Source organism: Citrus clementina, unplaced genomic scaffold (genome assembly GCF_000493195.1).
Source record: "Citrus clementina cultivar Clemenules unplaced genomic scaffold, Citrus_clementina_v1.0 scaffold_3, whole genome shotgun sequence".
NCBI lineage: Eukaryota > Viridiplantae > Streptophyta > Magnoliopsida > Sapindales > Rutaceae > Citrus > Citrus x clementina.
In genome coordinates this window covers 31871106-31890693 of record NW_006262339.1, presented here as the reverse complement: position 1 = coordinate 31890693, position 19588 = coordinate 31871106, and the positions used below count along the sequence as shown (strand labels likewise).

General features: G+C 31.1%; 1 protein-coding gene and 1 pseudogene across 1 annotated transcript; one reads left to right on the top strand and one right to left on the bottom strand.

Annotated features, from left to right (window-relative positions):
* Positions 1-2344: 2344 nt before the first annotated feature.
* On the top strand, positions 2345-14371 carry LOC18046259 (LRR receptor-like serine/threonine-protein kinase GSO1). The gene is made up of 10 exons (XM_006442351.2): positions 2345-2690; positions 2773-2928; positions 3041-3121; positions 3213-3278; positions 3563-3628; positions 3986-4060; positions 4577-4642; positions 4755-4820; positions 5121-5195; positions 12198-14371. The coding sequence occupies exons 1-10, from the start codon at positions 2345-2347 to the stop codon at positions 14369-14371; spliced, it is 3171 nt and encodes a 1056-aa protein (XP_006442414.2).
* A 1484-nt stretch (positions 14372-15855) lies between these two features.
* LOC18046258 lies at positions 15856-19219 on the bottom strand (annotated as a pseudogene).
* Positions 19220-19588: the final 369 nt, after the last annotated feature.

Below are 19588 nucleotides of genomic sequence, written 5' to 3'. Positions count from 1 at the left end.
TGCATGTGCTAATGTAATCGCGATTACCTGCGAAAGTGGTTTAGTTAGGATTTACTTTTGTGTTGTTATTTTTATTTTTGTTTAAATTTTAGTTTGCTCGAGGACTAGCAAAATCTAAGTTTGGGGGTATTTGATGAGCATAATTTATATACATATTTTACCCTTAATTATATAATTACTAGTTATTTTTATTTGTTATTTTTAATTAATTAAATTATTTTATTGAATAGGGGATTAATTGAAGATTATGGATAAAAAATGATATAAGGGAGCTCAATTTTGGAAGCGTTAATTAATTGATTTTAGAAGCAATTAGACATACATGCATGTGGAAGTGAAGCCAAGGAAACCGAAGCTAGTAAATTAATTGATCTAGCACATGAAGAAGAATTTAAGCATAACATTGGCTTTAGCTTAGTTAAGTTACACGTGCATGGCTTTGTAATATTTGGAAAGCAATTTAAATGGGACCCACATTTGGCTTTCATAATTACAAAAGGAATCCTAAAGCAATTCTAAGAGTGATCACGTGTGAGAGCAAATCAAGTAAAAGGCCAAGCCTTTTGGCTTTAGGATTTAAGAGGTGGGGTCCATTTTAAATATTATAAAAGAGAGTTTTTGCTTTTGGAGGGAGTGGCTGGACGGAAAGAAGAAGAGAGAGCCGCCAGAAGGGAGAACTGCAGACGCAAGGATTCAAGACAGAGAAGAAAATCTGCAGCAATTCGGCTTTCCCATGGCTGAATTTATTTATTTTGTTGCTCCCAATTCAAGTATGTCTAGCTAATTTTCTTATACTGAGGTTAAGGATGAAACCCTATTCAATGAAATAATTATATCTTTTTATTTAATTAATTCCCTATATATGTTCTTTGATGATTATGGTTTTTATTTCACATGATTAATTGGATGTTAATAAAATCTTTTCATCAATTCTGTCATGCATTATTGATTGTTAGGATTAATATTCGATTAATTCTATGCTTGGATCTATAAAGTTTATACATGATTATCTTTGACTCTATGTCTTTCATTAAATTGTTTACATAGAGTGCTTAGTAAACTTTGACTCTTTGTTATTCAATATGTTTACATGGGATACTTAGATATCGTATTATTAAGTAGAAAAAGAACCTACATTAGATTTAATTACTTGGGCTTAATTGTTATATCCATGAGATGACATAGATTGATTTCGAGTTGTCACTCTAAAATTGGGGATTAATTAATATTTAGATAATTACTAATTGAATAGTGGTGGATTCCGAAACCTTAGTAATTTTTATCTCATTAAATTCTCATTTACTTTAATTGTTTTCTTAGTTTAATTAGTTTAATTTCTCTTAAAACTCAATTTGCTCAACTAGGTTAGAATTAATATTAATTTTAGATTTAAATTAGACTTTTCAATTTATAACAATCCCTGTGGGATCGACCTCGTTACCACTTTTCTATCTCTAGATTCGTGCGCTTGCGAGTATATTAAAATTTTCACAACAGTTGGCTTAATTTGAAAGTCAGTCAACTTTAATTTTTCTCCCAGTTGTAATAATATATGGAGCTAGGGTCATTTAAATTGAAGCCATACATCTGTCCCAATATCATATGAAATTTCTTTTTTTGTCGTTTCAAGTGATTGTAATAGTGAAGCTGCAGATTGAGAGCAATGGAAACTTTTCCTATTAAAGATTCTCAATATCTTTGATTTTAGCAGCTTTGATACAAATGCATGAACAAAAAGGGTCATAAGAGCTTCAAATAACATTTATTTGTTTTGCCATTTCAGAATACACCACACTTTTATGTATGAAAATTTAAGTTCATTACTTACTGATTTTCTAACAAATTTAAACTTATCAAACATACAATCAAATTCTTTTCAAAACACATTATTTTATAGATTAACTGATAATTCAATGCAAATCCAAACATACGGTTATATTGTTCAAATTCTCTTAGTAAACTTTTATTTTATTAGTTATGACTATCCCCGTCAAACTATTAGAAAAATTTGTAGTTTACAATCACTTTAATTATATAGTATTACCGAATTGGTTTTTCCCGTTGGTCGAATGTAGCAAAACGCGAAGTGCTTACAATTCTTGGAAGAAAGACTTCAAGATGGCGATGTATTGGCCGCTTAAGATATTGAATTGAGTGGTTGAGTAATCCTCAGCCAATCAAATTGCAAGGCCTATGATAAACTTTTAGTATAAATTAATATTGAACTTTCCCTCATTGCACATTTAATTTTAACCACATGAAAAGTTGCTCTGCAATGGAAAGTACTTCTTGTATTAAGTTCTCATTAACATCACTAATTTGGATTATTGTATTGATAAATGAAATGCATGGATACAAAGGATGCTTGGAAACAGAGAGGACTGCTCTGTTGGAAATCAAGAGCTTCTTCATATCAGTCGGTGATATTGGATATGATGACAAAATTCTTCCCTCATGGGTTGGTGAGGATGATGGAATGCCGTCTGATTGTTGTGATGATTGGGAGGGAGTTAAGTGCAACGCCACCACACGACGGGTGATGCAACTCTCACTCACTTATACAGAGAGATTGAATTATTATGATAGAACTTCGGCTTCGCTTCTGAATATGTCATTGTTTCATCCTTTTGAAGAATTGCAAAGCCTTAACTTGTCTGACAATTGGTTTAGAGGCTTCTATGAGAATAAAGGTACGCGCAAATGCATCTATTTCTCGTTCATAATTATGTTGTCAGTGACTAATTAATAATAACACTTCATATGCATTTGCAGCTTACGATAGCTTTGGGAGTTTGAAGCAGCTGAAGATCTTAGATCTTGGTTGTAATTTCTTCAACGACAGCATATTACCATATTTGAATACACTAACTTCACTTACCACTTTGATTCTTTATTCCAATTCCATTGAAGGTTCCGGAACCATGCAAGGTATACATATACGTTTCAGGCTAGCAGATATACATGTTAGGCAACTTAATTAATTTCTTAATTAAAATATATATTTATATTGTCTTGATCAAAATTAATGTTTTCGGAGCAGGATTAGCAAATTTGAGATACTTGCAAGTGTTGGATCTAAGCTGGAACGAAAATATAACTAGTGGCTCTTTAACAAGGCTAGGTAGGCTACTGAGATAACTACCAAGTTAGCACACTAATCACAACCTTCTACAATAATTTTAAAAGTAATATTTTGCTTTTCATTGGTGTAGGATTGGTAAATTTGACAAACCTGAAAGAATTGAATCTTCGTGGTTGTGGAATAACTACAAATCAAGGTACACGGCAACAAATCACTACCCAAATTCCTTGTGATATTATTATGGCCTTAATTTTTACATATGTATAATGTCAAATTAAAACCAATTTTTGATTGCAAAACTTGACAAACTTGACTAATATTAGCAAGTGTTGGATTTAAGCTATAATAAAATTTTGACAACGCTAGGTAAGCCATGACGTCTGAAATAAGAAGCAAATTAAGAATTATTGTTTATCAAGTGCACGGATCACATACAATGCTTTGAAATGTAATGTTTTCATTTTTTATCGGTGCATGTAGGATTGGCAGATTTGCCAAACTTGAAAACATTGGATCTTCGTGATTGTGGAATAACTACAATTCAAGGTATACAACAATTCACTTCCTATTAATGTCGAATTTAGAAAACGTTTTCGACAGCCCTCACTTGTTAGTGTTTTTAAAATATTATTGATACATGTATATAACAACCCAAAGATTATAAACTTTTTTTAAAATTTACTGACTTAATTCTTCTATTCCTCTATTTTTTTTTCCAAAATAAATAAATAAATTCTTCTATGCCTCTATTTTTTCCAAAATAAATCAAGCAGGATTAGCGAATTAGTCAAAATAGTATAAGCTTATCCGTAACATGGCCAAGTAATATTTGAATTTTCGTAAATAGTTTACCTATTTAAAAAATGCTGCATCCTTGACATCGTTTCTTCTTTCTTGGTGCAGGATTGGCTAAATTGAAAAACTTGGAAGCATTGGATTTGAGTTGGAATAATATAAACGGTTCTTTAGAAAGCCAAGGTAAAATTTTCAAATAAATGTCGACGGTTATTTTTCATTGAAACATGATAATTTCGAATGCTTACATTAATGATATATACCCCCAATTTCTAGCGACTTGTTTGTCGGTCAAACTTGCTACTTGAAAGACAAAATTATGAAGACCGTTTTTTTACCTTTGAAAAGCGAGTTCTTTATTTGTATTGGTAATAGTTACGAGAGGTAATATAAATTTTCGAGACAAATTAATGAACGCGTACCTAATACGCAGTAGGCAATTATGACGAACAAGAAGTGCTGGACTCTTTTGAGATTATTTGAAATGACTTAGAAGTCAACATCACAATATATGAGAATAATACAAATTAATTTCTAGGTATAATTTAACAGGGATTTGATTTTTTTTCTTTTTTGATAGATTATAGGGGTTCTGACTAAATTATCTACTTTTAGAAAATTAGGAGGTCATTCTTTCTATGTTTTTTTTTTTTTGATAGATTGTAGGGGCTCTTTAACAAATTTATATTTTTGTAATAGGATTAGCAAATTTGACAAACCTACAAGTGTTGGATTTAAGCAATAACCGAAATTTAACAAAGCTAGGTAAGCCACTGAATATGAGATAAGAAGCAAATTAAGAATTAATGTTCATCAAACGCGTGGATCACATACAATGCCTTTCAATGTAATATTTTCATTTTTTATTTGCATGTAGGATTGGCAGATTTGCCAAACTTGAAAATATTGGATCTTCGTGATTGTGGGATGACGACAATTCAAGGTAAAATTTTTAAATAAATGTAGGCAGTTATTTTTTGTTGAAACGCAATCATAAGCTTTATTACTACAATTATTTAGAAGCGTTGTATTTGAGTTCTACTTATATACAAGGTTCTTTAGAAGGTATTTTTTTTAGTTAAACAATTTGCACAAATAAATTTCATTCAATATTTACTATATTATTTTAATTAAATAATTTAGACGAGAGTGACATAACTATTATTGACAAAATTTACGTTTTTTGAATACGATTAGCAAATTTGTCATTTGACAAACTTGCAAGTGTTGGATTTATGTGCAGGATTAGCTAAATCAACAAACTTGAAATCGTTGGATCTAAGTGACAATGATTTAAACGGCTCTCTTGAAAGCCAAGGTAATAATTTGCATGGCTATTTTTTCGACCCTTAGAATTGAATATCTATATTTGAAAGACAAGATTTTTTAGGCTGCGTTTAATTTTTTTTAGGATGCGTTTGATATTATTTTTCAAATGACATACTAAATAAGTTTTCTTTATTTCTTGTCGTAACTCATAAATGAAGAATGACTGGTTGCAATTAATATCAAATACGTCCTTAATCTTTAACTGGTTTTATCAAAATATTAATAGACGTCGCAACAACAATAAATTAAAAATAACTTTTAGAAAAGCACGAGTATATAGAGAAGTCATCAAATGAGCGCCTAATGAAGTGAACAAATCCTTCCCCAAACAAAATCATATTTTTCAGCACTTTATTAGTCACAAACAAGGCTTCTATAATCGATAAAGATGATAATGACCAAAACATATAGGCAATTGATTCCAATTTTCATGGCAGTTTAAATAAGTGTTTGAGGTGCACCCTTAGTGATTTAAATTTTAAAAAAATGAAACGCCATTCAATTATGATTGTAACAAGGGTGGGACTGATTATACCCTAAAAACTATTTTGAACACCCATCTTTAAATAAAATTTTATATTATTAAGTTATCTATAGTTAATTTAATACTAAGTACAACCTTATACAATCGAATAAAAAATATATTATTCTTGACACTAATTTACTACGTCCATACCAAAAACCTGAATTTTAATTGGGGAAAAATCTCTTTTCATCCCTATGGTTTAATGCAATAGCTCATTTCATTCCTACTTTTCAAACAATACCCAAAATATCCTTCTGTTAATTCACCGTTAGTGTAAAACCGTTAACTAGTAATTCATTAAGGCAAAATAGAATTTTTCATTAAAGTGATACAAACTATATTAAAATATTTTTTACACAATTAAATAACACTACAACGTATACGAAATTCATAATTAAATGAAATCAACGATGATATAGTTTGATGTGCCCATTGAATAATTTCCATAAGGAACAAACTGTAATTAATACAATATCTTTAAATCATTGGAAAAATACTCAAAAATACCACCAATTTTTATGTGCTTGCATATATTGAATATCTTCTTTATCTTTAACTCAATTCAAACCATTTTACAGTGCAATTAGAGAGTATACTTATATGAATAAAAAAAATTGTGATATTTTTTGTACTTAGATCTAGGGTTTATAGGGTGTTTATGCCACTAAAATAGAAATAAGTGAAAAAAGAATTGCTTGAAATAGAAGTTTTTCATCTTTTTCAGTATTTTCTATTTAGTGGGATTAGAGAAAATTATTTTTAGTTATATATCAACTTTTATTTATTTTTCTAATTTTCTCTTTGATGGAAAATTATTTTTTACCCTTAATGAATTACTAACAAACGATATTCAACTAACGGTGAGTAAACAGAAAGATGTTTTGGGCTATTGTTTAAAAAGTAACGATAAAATAGGCTATTGTATGAAACCCTAGGGATGAAAAAGATTTTTTTCCCTTTTAATTGAGTTGGACTATTGGCACCCTTTCATTAATCTCATAAAACCCCTATTATATTACAATTACATCTAAGGACAAATATCAATAGAATTAAGCTATTTATATTTTCTTTCTCTCTTCAATTTTATTTTCCTTACACAATATAAATTTTTTTATTATCATTAAGATAATCTGAATTTAAGAAGTAATCCTCTAAGCCAAAACAAAATTCTTGTAATTAAACATAACAACTTAATTAAGATACAACACATTGAAAAAATAAATTAAATAAAATTTTATCCCACTGCAAATGATTTTTTAAAGATTCTCAAACTAATTGATGAATCCAAAATTTATAGGTAGGATAGAATTGTATTAGACCCATAAAATATTCATTATTTTCAAAGTAGAATGTTTTTCTTGCTTTTTTCTTTTAGATTTTTTTCTTTAGAAATTAAATATTAAAGAAAGTTTGAAGAGAGAATACAAATATTAAGAATGAAAGAGTGAGAAAATTATTAGAAACTGAAAAATTCATAAATGAAAAAGTGTTCATTTAAAAAAAAATATTTTTGGCATTAAATGGGATATAATTGAAAAAGGGGTTTCAATAGGATCTTGGAGGGGTGCTAATAGTCTGACTCATTTTAATTTCCTCAATACCGTCAATTTTGGTCTTGAATTTTCATTTTACATTAAATTTCTTGCATACTAGAGTTATATTATAAATTATGAAGAATTAGTGATTAATTAGTGACTATAAATTATGAAGAATTATATTATTGGTAGTATTTGTCTATGATTATCCAACTTTTACATTGGTAAGATCCAATACATTCATGATAATAAATTAGTGAGAATAAAATTTGTTCAATCAAATAATTCTCCAATATTCACTTGGAATGAGATGGGATTTCCATTTATTCCTAACAAGTTTAGCTATTATTAAAAAAAGGGAAAAACTTCGTTCATTCCGAAGACAAGTTTAGAGATCATTTGAAATAAGTTCTTTGTTGTAAAAATGATTTTTAAAAGTGTAAAAATCAAAATATGTATAACAAAAGAGATTTAGGTCTTGTTTGTGATTGTTTTTAAGAGGCTTAAAAGTGATTTTGAAAAGTTAAAAGCTAATTTTGGTATTTGGTAAATTTTTTTATAAATTATTTTTGGTAAAATTAACCCATTCGACAGTAGATTTTGAAAAGAAAGAAAGGAGTAACTCTTCAAAATCTGATTTTGAGAAACACTTTGATATTTAATATAATTCTATATATTTCCTCATATATATTATAAAAATCCAAAATTATCCTTATTAATTAGGAAATAAAATCATTAACATTAAAGAGATGATTATTATTACTAATTATTTTGAGATAAAAAAATATAAAATGAAATTAATAATATAAAATATTTATTATAGTTATCAATTATTTTATGTACAAAATAAAAAAATATTTTATATACATGTTTATAAATGTTTAAATAAATTTGATTCAATATTATGTCCAATTCAACCATTTATATTCTTACAACCATTTAATATTAAGATTTACCAAACACATACAATTGTTTTTAAACTTTATAGTACTTTTAAAAATAAATTTTACTAAAAGTTTAATTGATTCTTTTCACAGCTAATTATTTTTATGGCTAAAAGTTTGTTTAGTCCCTATATTATGAGGTTAGTGTCCATTTAGTCCCTATATTTTTAAAAACACCTCAAAATGTCCCTGCTACTAAATATTGACACTTATGCCATTATTTTTTATTATTTTTAACTTGCTTTTACAATATTATATTTTTACAATAATGTTTCTTTTTTGGATATTAATAAAAAATTAAATTATCAAATTAAACTCAAAAATAAAATAAAAACAAAAAAGGTATATATTAATTTTTGTGGAAGCTCACGTATGTCTAAAAAATTAATATTGTAAAAAATTACATTATCAATTTTTTTAGAAAAATTAATATTTTAACTCAAGAGTGTGTTCCAAAAAATTAATATATATTTTTTTATTTTTTTTATTTTATTTTTTGGTGTTAAACTGGTAATTTATTTTTTTCTTTTTAATAATGTCTAAAAAAATTATTATAATAGGGTTATTTTTTTCTTTTTAATAATGTCTAAAAAATTATTATAATAGGGCAATATTATAAAAATAAGTTAAAAGGAACAAAAGATAATGGCAAAAGTGTCAATAATTTAATGGTAGGGATGGTTTGAGGTATTTTTAAAAATATAGGGACTAAACGGACATTAACTTCAAATATAGGGACTAAACGAGCTTTTACCCTTATTTTTACAGCACACCTAACACTAATTATTTTGAAGCAATGGCATTACCAAATTAGCCCTTATTTGAGGACAATTATAGATTTTGGTATTAAAATTTAAAAGGGTGTATTAATTAAAGTCTAAATGATAAAAATTATGCAAATTGGTTTCTGAGTAAATAGATCTTCAGAGTACTTGTTAGGGCGCAAATAGCTCGACTCTTATGACAAATACCCCCATAGAGTAAAAGACAAACACCCCTTAGACCTTAACCCAAATTGAGGTTATATATATTTTAAAGTTGGGTAGTGATATTCCCCGCACACCACGCAAACACCCCCACTAACATGAAAAATAAGCTACAAACTGAAGCAAACCATTTAATCAACACGTACTGGAATTTCAGTAATAAAAACCTTAAAAATTAGTACGATGATACCAAATTAAATTACAAAATACAATACCAAACAAAATCAAAAGATTTTAGGTATCTTTGCAAAATCTGAATGTCTATTACATATTTCTCCATGATGAATTGATAATGGCAGTCGGTTGCTATTATTTTTAGTTTTCTTTGGTGCTTGGCTGCTTTTATAATTCAATGTCAAATTAGTTTGTACAAGAGTTTGTTACTATATCATCACTCTTGCACAAAATATAGGGTGGAAATATCGCCACCCAAGGAGTGATAAAATTAGACATCTTAAGTCAAGTTAAAATATACTAAAATAGATTTATGTTTAAACTATTGTAAATACCCCCCATGACTTTAAAAAAGACATAAAACAATATGAAACCATAAAACTGAATAATTTAAAAAATTTGTCAAATCCAAGGGGATAAAATTATTATACCACTTTTTTATAAAAAAATATCATTTCTACTCAAGACATTTTAAAATCATTTTACATAAACTATTAAATTTTGGAAAGTAATATTACTCATCTTAACCCAATCCCTTCCACATTTATCTAGTTAAACTAGTAATTAAATTTATTAATTTAAAAGAAAATAAATGTTTTATTAAAATTTAAAAAAATATTGTTATTCATCTTAAACCAAGCTCTTGCATAATTCTATTCGTTTTCTAGTTTAGAAAATAAATTCAATTAAATAACTTGCTACAAATTAAAAACAAAATCTTATCATGTGATTTATCTATTTTTAGCTCTTTTTTAAATAAGAAATTTTTTTTTATATACAAATTAGTGCAGCTTCATTTAGATTAGAGGTAGAACAAGCCAACTTTAGGTATGGGAACCATGACTTTTTCTTTAAAAGGGCCGAAGAGTATTAAAAAAACAAATATAAACTTCTAATTTAAATAAGCATTCATTAGCATAACCAAAAAAAAAAAAACTTTTTGATAAGTTATTTATATTTCAATAAAATTTCACATTCTCTATCAAAACATATAGTTAAGTAAAAACTGAAAATTACAAAAATTTCTCAAATTTGGGCACTACTTCTTTCAAAGTATAAAAATATTCTTGAAGATTTAAGGGCATGGCTCTTGATTAAGGATTGAAAGTTCAACATTAGTCGAACTCTTACTTAAAGAAATTAGACTTTTTTATACATATTTTCTCTTAAAAAATGCATTTCGAGTCTAAACAATAAAATAATTATTTTTATTTACAAAGGTCAGTGGGCCGTGGGCCACTGAGAGTAGACTATTCGGTTCTTCTTCTTTTTGATCTTATACGGACTTCTTATTCTTCTTAATCTAAAAGATATTTCTTCTTTGTTTTATTTGTACAAATATTTTTATGTCGTATATTATTTTTATTTATTTTTTCGTATAGGGGTAATGGCCCCTGCCTGTCTCTTCTAAATCTCGGCCCTGATTTAGATAATTATTTTATTATTTCAATAATTTATCAATATAAAATATTTTAGTTTTAGTCTAAAAAAAGTAATTTAAAAAATGTTGAAAGATCTTGAGTTAAAACATGAATAGTTTTAAAAAATGTTGAAAGACTTCTGTTTTTGTGAAATCTTCCTCTTTGTAGCTATCAAATTCTCCCACGTTAGTCAAACTCCGGCACCTCAACATCTTTGTGTCCAAGAATACTTCTTCATGCATTGTCAGAACTAATAATATCAAATCAATCATGTTTTTTAAAGCTTAGTTTTATCGGGTGGGAAGTTTGGTGTTAAGTAGATGTATTTTAAATTGGGGTATTATTGTGCAAATAGCATGGTGAAAATATCTCTATCCTTTTTAATTTTTGTTTTTGTCTTACAGTGAATTTTTTACATCCTGATAATGTACAAACTTCAGTGGACATTACTATTTAGAATTAGGGGCACTCGTGTGTTTTTTAAAATTTAAGGGCTATCTTTAACATTTAAAACTTGTATGATTAAAGGGTATTTTAGTATAACTTTAGGGCGTCTAATATAAATAAGGTAAAAGTTAAGATCCATGGTGGAAGCAGGGGTTTGGTTTGATGGGGCCGTAAAGCAGAAATCATAAATTTGGTTGGACTATAATATAAAATCATTATAATTTAGAGGGCCAACGACAAATACCATAATTGAGAGGCCATAAACTTGAATAGTTGTAATATAAAAGCTTCAAAATAGGATTAAACATAAAATATGCATAGAAAAATGTGAAATTTCAATTGAACCCCTTATTTTCCTCTTTTTTTTTTAACACAAATGGGAGGCCAGAGTCCAACCCGAACTTAATATTGTATGTATGTTTTTTGTCAACCCTAAAAGGGTAATGTCTTTACTCCTAGGTTTTATTACTATGCATATCTCAGGGTATAAGATTTGTTACGTCCCTCTAACTAAATGTTCTATGACAGAAGTGGCATCCTCTGCAGCACTTAATTCATTAATCACTTAAGAAGACTAGGTTCCTCGGATGGGAATGTTCTTTCTAATTAGTAAACTTTCCTCATACTATCGAAGTTTAAAACAATAACAAAAAGAGACTAACTGAAGGAGAAATGTGACCTTTTAATATAAATTGATTATCCAACATGTATGTGCAAACTAAACCTAAACAATTTTTATACTAAAATGTCAATTTTACCTTTCGACAATATGTTTTTTTCATAACGGCTTAAAACTATAGAAGAAACATGGTATTAAAAATTTACAAGAAACCTCCACCTAAAAGGTAAAGCAATTTCATGACAGATGAAAGTGTTTAATGGACAAAACTACAAATGTCACTAATTTAGAACTTGAATCTTTTTATAAATTTTGACCTTTTTATTTTTCACTTCTCAGGAATATGTAAGTTGAAGAATCTTTTTGAGCTGAATCTTAGAGGAAATAAGTTTGAAGGTCATCTTCCTCGGTGTTTCAACAACCTCACCCACCTCAAAGTTCTTGATATGTCTTCCAATCAGTTAAGTGGAATCTTACCTTCAGTAATTGCAAACCTCACATCCCTCGAGTATTTGGCTCTTTATGACAACAAATTTAAAGGGCGCTTGTTTTCATTCTGTTCATTAGCCAACCTTTCGAAACTTGAGGTCTTCCAACTATCGATGGAAGCCGATTTATTACAAGTCAAAATAGAAAACTGCCTCCCTACATTTCAACTGAAAGTCCTCAGTTTACCCAACTGCAACTTAGGTGTCATTCCTAATTTTCTTCTACACCAATTTAACTTAAAATACCTTGATCTCTCTCACAATAAGTTGGCTGGCAATTTCCCAACTTGGTTGTTGGAAAACAACACAAAATTGGAAGTTTTGTACCTGACTAACAACTCATTCTCAGGTTTTCAACTGACTAGTGCCCAACATGGTTTGATTAGTTTAGATATTTCTAGTAACAATTTCACCGGTAAGCTCCCGCAGAATATGGGTACTGTCCTTTCGAAATTGGACTGTATGAATATATCAAAAAATAGTTTTGAAGGCAATATTCCTTCTTCTATTGGCAAGATGCAAGGGCTTCGTTTACTGGACGTGTCTAGTAACAAGTTTGCAGGAGAATTATCCCAATCTCCAGTTACTAATTGCTTCTCGCTAGAATGGTTGCAATTGTCAAATAATAATTTTGACGGGCAGATTTTTCCCAATTACGTGAACTTGACTCGATTGTTGTTCTTATACTTGGACAACAATCATTTCAGTGGGAAGATTAAAGATGGATTGTTAAGGTCCAGTGAATTAATGGTCTTAGATATATCCAACAACCACTTGTCTGGTCATATTCCTTCTTGGATGGGCAATTTCTCAAATCTTTATATTTTGTCAATGTCCAAAAATCTTTTGGAAGGTAATATTCCAGTCCAATTCAACAATCTTGCAATTCTTCAAATTCTAGATATCTCCGAAAATAATTTGTCCGGATCCATGATATCTACCCTGAATCTTTCATCAGTGGAGCACCTTTATTTGCAAAGTAATGCTCTTGGTGGGTCAATTCCAAATACAATTTTCAGAGGCTCTGCATTGGAGACTTTAGATTTGAGGGATAATTATTTTTTTGGTAGAATTCCACATCAGATCAATGAGCATTCAAATCTGCGTGCTCTTCTTTTGAGAGGGAATTATCTACAAGGACCTATTCCTCATCAATTGTGTCAATTGCGAAAATTAAGTATCATGGATCTCTCACACAACAGGCTTAATGGTTCAATACCTGCATGTATTACTAATTTATTGTTTTGGAAGGTAGGAAGTAGATATTTGTCTGGGTTTGTTATGGTAGTTATGGATTTAGGCGTTGCAGACATCCGTAATTACTATAATTCTACTGTTCAACTGTGGCTGGATGGAATCGATGGTAGAAGTTTAGGTACACAAGTAGAGGTGAATTTTATGACAAAGAACAGATATGAATCTTACAAGGGTGTCATTCTTGATTACATGGCAGGACTAGATTTGTCGAGCAACGAGTTAACTGGTGACATTCCATCAGAAATTTGTGACCTTCAAAATATTCATGGATTGAATTTATCTCATAATTTCTTGTCGGGCTATATACCTGAGAGCTTTTCCAATCTGAAAATGATAGAGAGCCTAGACCTTTCCCACAACAAATTAAGTGGTCAAATTCCTCCTCAGTTGACAGAACTTCACAGTTTATCTAAATTCGATGTGTCATACAACAATTTGTCCGGCCCAATCCCAGACAAAGAGCAATTTTCCACATTTGATGAAAGCAGCTATAGAGGAAATCTCCATCTTTGCGGTCCACCAATTAACAAGAGCTGCACCAATCTCCTAGAGTTGCTAGAAACATCATCCAAAGGAGCAGAAGACGAATCTGCGGTTGATATGGTGGCATTCTATTGGAGTTTCGTTGCGTCCTGCGTCACAGTGATGTTGGGGTTACTCGCGATCCTCTGGGTAAACCCATATTGGCGCAGACTATGGTTTTATTTCATTGAAGAATGTATTGATTTATGTTACTATTGGCTTTTCAAATATGTATTCTATTGGTGATCGTAGAGCACGATTATAATCGAAAGATTAAGGATGTGCCACTTGTTTTCTAGCACTACGTATTCTATTGGCTTTTCTGCAATCTGGTATATGTTTTTTCAGAAACTAGATTCAAGGTTTCTACTTACCTTTCGTCTGATTTTCTCGTGATTCAAATGAACTACTTCCCATAGCTTTTAAGCCTTGCAAGTTCTTTACAATTTATCAGAATTCGAGAGACCTTTCTAATCAAATTGCAGAAGAATTGAATTACCTATCAAATAAATCAGCAGAGAGCATGAGGAGACTAATAAAAACACCAATTTTTATCTATACAAAAGCAATTAGGAGAAGAAAGCATTTATTAATTATAACGTTATTCATAGGGATGGCAAAAATCCCCACGGGGATGGGTATCCTCGGGGATTTTCCCCATTCGGGGAGGGTACGGGGATAATTTTATACCCAATTTTTTTTTCGGGGAGGGGACGGGGAAAATTTTTTACCCAACTTTTTATTCAGGGAGGGGACGAGGATGAGGTGGAATCCCCATCCCCTACCCATTTCCCCATTTTAATTTTTAATTTTATTTTTATTTTTAAAATTACTAATAAATAAATAACAAAATTATAAATATTGTTAAAAATAATAAATATCAAAATAGTTGTATGTTGGGAAAGTGGTCACCCTTTGCCGGGAATTAGTTGAAGAGTATTAATTGAAGTTTTCACCAACTGTTTATTGCTTTGATTATACTGGTAGTAGTTCTTCTACTAGATCTACAGGGGATTCTTATAAGAAAGCAACCAAATGGATGACAGGTTTTGATGATTATGTAAACAATGGAGATTGTGCAGTTGTTGCAGATGAATTAGATTCATATTTGGATGAGAAAGTTATATCTCGGATGGAAGATTTTAATATTTTGAGTTGGTGGAAGACAAATGCTAATAGGTATCCTACATTAGCTCGAATTGCTAGAGATATTTTGGCAATTCCAATTACAACAGTTGCTTCTGAATCAGCTTTTAACACTAGTGGTAGAGTTGTGAGCTCATACCATAACAAACTTCATCCAAGCACATTGGAGGCCTTAATGTGCTGTCAAAGTTGGTTACAAGCTTACAATAGCGGTATGAGTTTATTTTAATATGATTAATTTAAAATCGAAAATAAAAAAATGTATTAGACTATTAATTATTCGGGGACCGGGGACCCTCGGGGATCCCCCGTTATTATTCGGGGAGGGGATGAGGATTCTCTCAAGCAATTTTGACGGGAAAGGGGAGGGGACGGGAACATATGCAAAACATCGGGGATGGATATGGGGAGATTGGTCCCCTCCCCTCCCCTCCCCATTGCCATCCCTAGTTATTCACCTGAAATACAATTAAAATTTATGCCTGTAATTCACAAGAATCTATTAAAAAAAAAAATTTACCACGAAAGACGTAAAGACTGATAGGGAAAAGGAGAAAAGGGGAAACAACGGATGGTGGATGCAAACCACGGAGACGTCATTCAAAGAGAGAGATCGGCCAAGTTGAAAATTCTTTCAACAGCTCTGCACCACGATTCTGCCTTCTTCTTCCTGAATTCCTCGTTTAAGACGGGCTTGAAAGTGGTTGAAGTCTTAGTCCTTTCTCCAGAAGCAAAAATCTCTTCTTCTTTGAAAACCCCAATTGCTAACCCAGCTGCAAAGGCAGCTCCGAGAGCTGTTGTCTCTATGTCAGCTGGTCTGATGACTGGGCTTCCCAACAAGTCCGCCTTAAATCATGATAAGAGCAGTTTTATATGGCCTTCCAGAGGAGAAAGATAATAAAGTATCAACACTAGATTCCAGAAAATGGAAAAGAGTGTGATGTCTGAATAAAGCTCAGATTCTTCAAAATGACCATTATTTCCATGTGAGCTAATAGCTAATTAAGTGATTGCTAATTAAGACACCCACAGTACAGCAAAGAAATTGTAGAAAAAAGAACATGCCAGGCTATCTTACAAATCAACATAAAATGTCGGGAAAACAGTTGTGAAATTTTAATGCAGAAACAGTATGATTGCTTTAGCTTCAAAATGACCATTTTTCTTTCTTTTTTCCACCCACATAGTAAGACCCTTTGAAAGCATTTGAATCTAAACATTGCTTTAGCTTCTGATTAGCAAGGCAGCCTGCTAAAAGTTTATTTGGAAAACATCTCTTACGAATGTACCACACAAATCGTGGAGAAGTGTCAAATAAACATTTCTAGAGCCCTAGAAAGACCAACTAACTGACCTGCATTCAAAATACGAGAAGCTCAAAAATGGGAAATCATAATATTTTTCAAAAGAAAGCAGAATAGCTAAATTTGCATCGATAGCTGCAAAACTATCAATAATAAGAAGAAACAATACCAAAAACAAGATACTTCAGAAAAAAAGAAACAGCAGAAAGATTGATGAGAAAATTGGAAATTGTTCAGTCATGCATATGAATGAAAAGCTGTGTAGAACTGCATCAGAGCACTAAAAAAAGTGAGAAGTGCAAACCTGAATCTGCATTAAGAGGTTGTTAACCGTAGCACCTCCATCCACTCTAAGCAAGAACTTTGCATCCTTTATGACACCCTTCTCCACTGCATCCTTTTGCAATGAATCCAAGACATCCTTCACTTGAAAACACATGCTCTCAAGCACAGCTCGAGCAATGTGAACCTTGCTTGTGAACCTAGTAATCCCAATGCAAACACTGCGGGCGTCATCACGCCACCATGGAGCAAACAATCCATTAAAAGCAGGTACAAAGTAAACCCACCAGTTGAGTTGACCTGCAATGCCAATTCCTCGATCTCACTCGCACTGCTGATAACGCCAAGACTGTCTCTGAGCCACTGAACTGCAGCTCCAGCGATGGCAACTGAACCCTCGAGAGCGTAGTTTGTCGGTGCTTTTGGACCAAGCTTAAAGGCTAAAGTGCTCAAAAGTTCATGCTTTGACTTAACTACCTCTTCACCTGTGTTCAGAAGTATAAAAGCACCGGTACCATAGGTGCTTTTAGCCTCACCCTTTTTACAAGTTTGTCCTAACATAGCCGCATGGTGGTCCCCAAGACATCCTGAAATCGGTATTCCAGTAATTGGCCACCCTTTGCCAAGTTTTCCAATAATCTCAGAATTACTGAAAGTTTTGGGAAGAATTTCAGCCGGTATCCCTAGTGTTTCTAGAGTGGGCTTATCCCAATCAAGAGTTTTGAGATTCATAAGCATCGTTCGTGATGCATTAGAGACATCAGTGACATGCAAACCACCGTTCACTCCACCAGTTAAATTCCATATTAGCCAAGTGTCTATAGTTCCAAACAGGGCATCCCCTTTCTTAATAGCCTCTTTAACAACATCCACATTTTCCATCATCCATAGCAGTTTCACCGCAGTGAAACAAGTTCTGATAGGCAAACCAACGGCCTCCAGAAAATGGGTTTTCCCCCAGATAATTCCTTCTCCAATTTCCTAAAAATGAAACCACTTCCAAACATCAAAAGGTCGAAATTCCAAAAGTCAAAAAATGGCCAGAATTGCAAAATCTGAATCATGGTCATTAGATAACACCCTAAGCCAACTCATGAGCAAAACCAACAATCAAAAAGCTCCAGATCTTCAATCGTTTAAACAATGACAAGAAACAAACAAAGAAAAACGACAGGAAAAGGACAGGCCGGTCAGCTGCAAACGGAACTGTTACGAGCATCCATCCAAACAATAGCATTATAGAGCGGACAACCAGTAGATTTGCTCCAAAGAACAGTTGTCTCCCTCTGATTGGTCAAACCAATCGCCTTCAATCCAGTGTCTACATTGTGGCCATCAGCTGTAGCCTTGTCCAAAGCCTTAGCCATACACACCCTCGACCTAAACAAATTTTTCAAAAAGGAGAAGTTCAGTTTAACAAACCCATCATTGGATTTAACATCATTAAATTAAAAAATATATTAGTCACGCAATTCTTTACACATGCTTATAAAGCCAATTATTTAGTGTAGTTTAAAAATTAAGCTAAATTAATTTTTCACCTTTATAATAAAAAATTTATTATATATTTAATAATTTTATCAAAATTATTATTTAAAAATTATATTTAATATGTATTATGAAATATAAAAAAAAATTATTTTATAGTTATAATTTTTTTCATAGCAATTGTATTTAAAATATATAGTATCTCAATCCTAAACAACGCTTAAGTTTCAAATCTAGTTCAATGTATCTATGTTGAGCATATCAATTTCTAGATTGGTATTTAAACAAATTGTTGGTTTTAGATGCATTAGTTTTGTTTTGACCTTTATCTTATTTTACATTTTTTTTTGTCAACAATTGCACGTTCATTGTTCTTAATGGTGAATAAGTAAAACATTATTTGAACTTTAAATCACACATTTAATAAAAAAATCGATGATAGTTACACACTTTTATAAGATTATCATCGTAATCCTCTTTTCCATCATCATTCCTCTTTTCTTGTTTTCTAATTTAATTATTTTATAAATATTAATCTTAGGAACGCAACTAAATTATTTTTCAATGTGTACAATGCCCGTCAATGAATTCACTGCCGCATGGCTGGTCCGAAATTATCGTGATTCTTAGGATCGAAATCGAGCCAGTGGTCGGTTGAGCAAAGTTTAAAATTTGTGCCAATAAAGAGGATTAGAAGTTTTTAAAAGAGAACAAATAATAGGTTCAGCTTAGCTGCGTAGGCTCAAATACATCCTCTCTAATGGGCTGGAGGCCCAAGCCCAATTGCATTAACCACCAACCGAATAATGAAGTGGGTTCCTTTCAACACTGAACCTGCCAGCCTAGTCACCTGAAATAGAGCAACGTTAGTCATACCACGTCTAAGTCATAATCATTTATTAGATGGCAGTTTAATTATACAATCTATAAAATTTATTATTTAATAAATGAATAACATAAAATATTGGGACTTACTTTTAGAACCCAAATGTTTGGTCTCTAACATTTATTTTTAAATAATAATACGATCAAATTAAATTTATGGCAGAATTAACGTAAATAATTGCAAATGAAAAATTTCATAGGGATTTCCTTGTTAGGGGAACTAAGGTTACTAAGACATATAAATAGTTCATTCAATGAATTGTTGGCATTTGATTGAGATAGCACTCATTTTAGATATCATATATAAATAAAATCAGCAGCGAAATCAAAACTTGGTTTGAATTGCCTGGATGAGCCT